Source organism: Octopus bimaculoides, chromosome 9 (genome assembly GCF_001194135.2).
Source record: "Octopus bimaculoides isolate UCB-OBI-ISO-001 chromosome 9, ASM119413v2, whole genome shotgun sequence".
Taxonomy (NCBI): Eukaryota; Metazoa; Mollusca; class Cephalopoda; order Octopoda; family Octopodidae; genus Octopus; species Octopus bimaculoides.
In genome coordinates, this window is record NC_068989.1 from 90325721 (window position 1) to 90330972 (window position 5252).

A 5252-nucleotide genomic window follows, 5' to 3' on the forward strand; every position below is an offset into this window, starting at 1 on the left:
TTTAATTATATGTATTTATTCTATCCTAATAAATAATAATTCGGATAGAATGAATGGGTTAATAGAAACCAAGGTAGCAAAGATCACAAAATAAATGTTCCCATGCATTTCCCTGAGGAGAAGTTTACATTTTTAACATCGCCGATTCCTATACATCGCATAAATTGTAATTCTTCGAAACATATGTCGGAATGAAAGTATGCAGTTATAACATGCGTTTTCTCCATTCTTTAAATTTTTATATATACATATATATATACATATAATGGGCTTCTTTCAGTTTCTGTCTACCAAATCTACTTATAAAGCTTTGGTCAACCCAAGGCTATAGTAGAAAACATTTGCCCCAAGGTACCATGCAATGGGACTGAACCCAGAACCATGTGATTGGGAATCAAGCTTCATACCAAGAACCATTTTAAAATCCACTTACCAGCATAGATGCAGGAATGGAAGAGAGGCTTAGCAAATGCAGCCCTTATAGGATATCCAGCCCTTATAGGATAACCAGCTTTAGGGAACTCACAACAAACGGTTTGGGTTTACACAGGGTTCCCGAGGTGATATTTTAACTTTGCTGTCACTTTGGCTGCTGTAGTTTCATGATTTTTAACTACAATATTTCTCACCATTTTGCAGTTCCGTTCTCTCAGAAAGATGCTTGGCAGACTAAGTTTTGTCGAGGTTTTGAAATGCTATCATGACTTTTGAGAAAGCACCTCTCAAAACATTAACCCTTTAGCATTCAGATTATTCTACTCTTTTACTTGTTTCAGTCATTTGACTGTGGCCATGCTGGAGCACCGCCTTTAGTCGAGCAAATCAACCCCAGGACTTATTCTTTATAAGCCTAGTACTTCTTCTATTGGTCTCTTTTGCCGAACTGCTAAGTTACAGAGACATAAACACACCAGCATCAGTTGTCAAGCGATGTTGGGGAGACAAACACAGGCACACAAACATATACACACACACACATACATATATATATATATATATATATATATATATATACATATATACGACGGGCTTCTTTCAGTTTCCGTCTACCAAATCCACTCACAAGACTTTAGTCAGCCCGAGGCTATAGTAGAAGACACTTGCCCAAGGTGCCACACAGTGGGACTGAATCCAGAACCATGTGGTTGGTAAGCAAGCTACTTACCACACAGTCACACCTTGATTATTCAGATTGTTTTGAATTAATCATGCATTGTCTTGTAGTTTCAATTCTTTGATGCGATTGTTCATTTCTAGAATGACATTGTAAGGTAGGTGTGAGCTGCCAGATCTAGCTGGCTTGAACCTAAAACAGGTAGAACATCTGGGTTTGATATGGTTTGCTTAAGTGTTGAAGAGTTAAACAATTCAGCCATTTTTTTAATGATTGTATCTCCTGCCATCTGCACTCCAACAAGTTGTCCTCTTTGGTAATAAAAAAGGTCACATATTTTAACTCATTTAAATATAGAAAAACTGATGGGTTTATCATAAAGTACAAAACATGCGTGATGCCATGTCAGCACATATTATGCAGACTGCAACAGTTTTGAAGTTGTCATATTGCCAATAAGAAAAGCAAAACGGTTGCATAAAAAGTGGTCTTGTTGTAATTTTGTCCAACCATTGTACAATATATATATACAGGCATAGATTTAAATAAATAAATGAATAAATTAATGTATGTGTGTGTACATATATATATATATATATATATATATATATATATATATATATATATATATATATATATATATATATGTATATATACACACACACACACACATTATATATATATATATATATATATATAAACTTATATTTATATCTATGTATACACATGCACACATACACACATGCATATATATATATATAGATACTTAAATTTATATGATGAATGTATATATGTATATATATGTGTGTGTGTGTATATATATATATATATATACATATGTAATATCTATATACATACATACATATGTATATATATAAATATATATATATACACATATGTATATATATATATATGTGTGTGTGTATAATGTAGATGTGTGATGAGATACACACCAAGAATTTGAATGGCTACTTGACTGTCATGTGGGAAGCAAATATTGGTGATGACAAGGGTAGTGGTGGTGGTGGTAGTGGTGGTCAAGAGAGTGGGTCATGACCATCAGAGGAGGGGGGAGCATTATCAAGCAATGGTGGTGGTTGAGGTGGTGGTGCTGGTGGTGCTGGTGCCAGTGTTGGTGGTGCAAAAAGAGCACCTGTGTGTGTGTGTATGTGTGTGTGCATATGTGCCACTTCTCTGCCACTACCACCACCACCACCACACCGTTCTCACGACCTTCCCTGTGTGTAGCAAAGTCGGTGGGGTGGGTGAGTGGGCGAATGGGCTGAGAGAGAACCTAAAATAAATGTCCGTCAGCTGTGAGCAAATTTACTTTCCCCACCCCAGGGTCAATGGTACCCCAAACACCTGTTTGCTTAGTTCAAAATCCACCACCACCACCACTACCACCACCACCACTACTAACATCACCACCACCACTACTACCACTAGCACCACCACCACTGACACCAACACCACTACCACCTCTTCCCAGCTCCTCTGAAGTCCTTAGGTCCATGTATGCGCATGTGTGTGTGTGTCTACGTGTACACGTATGTGTGAATATGTAGTTGTGCGTGTATGTGTGAATGTGTGTATGTATAGAGACATACATAAAGTTTTTATCATCATCATCATCATAATCATCATAATCATGGTTTTGACATTCACTTCTCCATGCTTACATGTGCGTGTGCATGTGTGTGTGTGTGTGTGTGTGTGTGTGTGTGTGGCATGTGTGTGTGTGTGCCCTTCCCAACGCCAACCACTCCGAGAGTGTAGTGGGTACTTTTACGTGAGATATGTATATATACGACGGGCTTCTTTCAGTTTTTCTCTACCAAATCCACTCAAAAGGCTTTGGTCGGCCCGAGGCTATAGTGGAAGACACTTGCCCAAGGTGCCACGCAGTGGGACTGAACCCAGAACCATGTGTTTCGTAAGCAAGCTACTTACCATACAGCCACTCCTGCACCTAAATGTTTAAGATTCATATCATATAGCTATATTTTTCTTTTTTTCTTTCCTTTGTACAGTTTTCCGGAGTTTACAGTCCTGGCCTGGAAGAGTTTGCTGTGATAAAAGTTTCCAAGCATCATGTTCTGCTGCTTGTCCAATTGTAAGTTGTTTGTTTACCTATTTATATTTTTATTTTTTTCAGTTTCAGCTCAGAGCTGTGGCCATGCTGGGGCACCGCCGTTTTGCTACACTGTTATTATTGAGAGCCTTCTCTAATATGTGGAATTTGGTGAAAAGGGAAGTTTGATGTCGCTACCCTCATTTGCTCCTCTTGCCACGAGGTATGATCATCTGGGACTCTCGACATGAAGAGATCCAGTTTTGATTTGAAAACACCTATGTCCATTTTGTGTAGGTTCCTCAGGCTCTTTGGGAGAATATTAAAAAGCTGTGGGCCCGTGAAACCCAGGCTGTTGCAGTAACTGGCCCTGAAGTGCGATGGCATTGTTGGGATCTTTGGCACTGTGCAGTGTTGACCTGTTCTGGTATTGGTGTAGCTTTCGACATCAAAATTGTTTGTTGTCTACACCACCTGTCTTCATCTTCTGTTTTTTTTGTGAATTCTCCGTATATATATATATGTATGTATGTATGTATGTATAACGCAGGAATGGCTATATGGTAAGTATCTTGCTTACCAACCACATGGTTCCAGGTTCAGTCCCACTGCATGGCACCTTGGCAAGTGTCTTCTACTATAACCTTGGGCTGACCAAAGCCTTGTGAGTGGATTTGGTAGACGGAAGCTCAAAGAAGCCTGTTGTATATATGTGTGTGTGTGTGTGTGTGTGTGTGTGTGTGTATGTTTGTATGTCTGTGTTTGTCCCCCCACCATCAATCTACCTGTGTATCTTCCCATCTATCTACCTGTTTTTACCTGTATGCCTTACCATTAATGTACTTGACAATTAATCCACCTATCTACCTGTCCATCAGACCATCAATGTACCTGTCTATTTATCCATCTTTCTAGCTGCATGCCTCACTTTTTAGCTATCTGTCCACCTATTCCTTAATCTGTTCACCTGTCAATCTGTCTACTAGTCTATCTGTCTATTTAGCCATCAATCCACCTGTCTGATAAATTATCTACCTGACAATTCAATCTTCTATCCACCTGGATATTTATCCATCTGTCTACCTGATTACCTGGCAATCCAAATACCTGTGTATTTGACCCAACAATATATCTGTGGACCAGTCCATCTATTTTTTTATCCTTCCTCTCTTTTATACAAGCTCTCGCCTTCATTCATTCATTCATTCATTCCTTCTTTCTTTCTTTCTTTCTCTCTTTCCATCTCCCTTGCCTTTTCTTTCTTTCTCTCTCTTTCCTTCTCACCCCTTCTCATTCTCCAACCCCACCATCAATCTCTCATTACCCCACGATATTTGCTGCCAACCCCTCCTAATATATAATATCACTAGGACCCACAACCGCACCACCCCTAATACACCCCACCCATTCTTTAACCGACTCCCCCCCGCCTCCACTCTTACATCCACCCAGCTCAGTCACAACACACACCTCCATGCTAGGTTGATTCACCAGTAATAACATTTTGACAGCTAAAGCAACTCTCCCTCTCTCATTCAATCTCTCTCTCTTTCTCTCTCTCTCTTTCTCTCTCTCTCTCTTTCTCTTCCCCTAATTATCCCTACTTCTAGCATGCTGGCATCCTTCCTTGTACCCTGATACTTTTAAACACATCATGGGGTATCTGTACCTGACATTCTGAAATACTCAGCATCTGGAGTACCTGGTGAACTTTATTCCACTACAAGTATCACACACACACACACACACACACACACACACACACACACAGAGTGACACATACATACACATATATGTATGCATATATATGTGAGTGTATGTCTATGTGTGTGTCTGTATGTACTCTGTATGCATATGTGCAATTTGATATGTGTACGTGTTGTTCTGTCCACTGCCCCAACCACATATTATATACATCAATATCATCATCATCATCATCGTTTAACGTCCGCTTTCCATGCTAGCATGGGTTGGACGATTTGGCTGAAGGCTGGCAAGCCAGGAGGCTGCACCAGGCTCCGATCTGATCTGGCAAGATTTCTACAGCTGGATGCCCTTCCTAAC

The 5252-nt window shown here is 39.7% G+C and overlaps 1 protein-coding gene across 1 annotated transcript in view; it reads left to right on the plus strand.

Annotated features, from left to right (window-relative positions):
- LOC106877629 (reversion-inducing cysteine-rich protein with Kazal motifs) overlaps window positions 1-5252 on the plus strand; it is a 194539-nt gene that overhangs the window by 140610 nt on the left and 48677 nt on the right. Inside the window, exon 6 of the mRNA XM_052970945.1 lies at window positions 3148-3230. Coding sequence (XP_052826905.1) covers window positions 3148-3230 — 83 coding nt within the window. The remainder of the gene's footprint in view (window positions 1-3147; window positions 3231-5252) is intronic.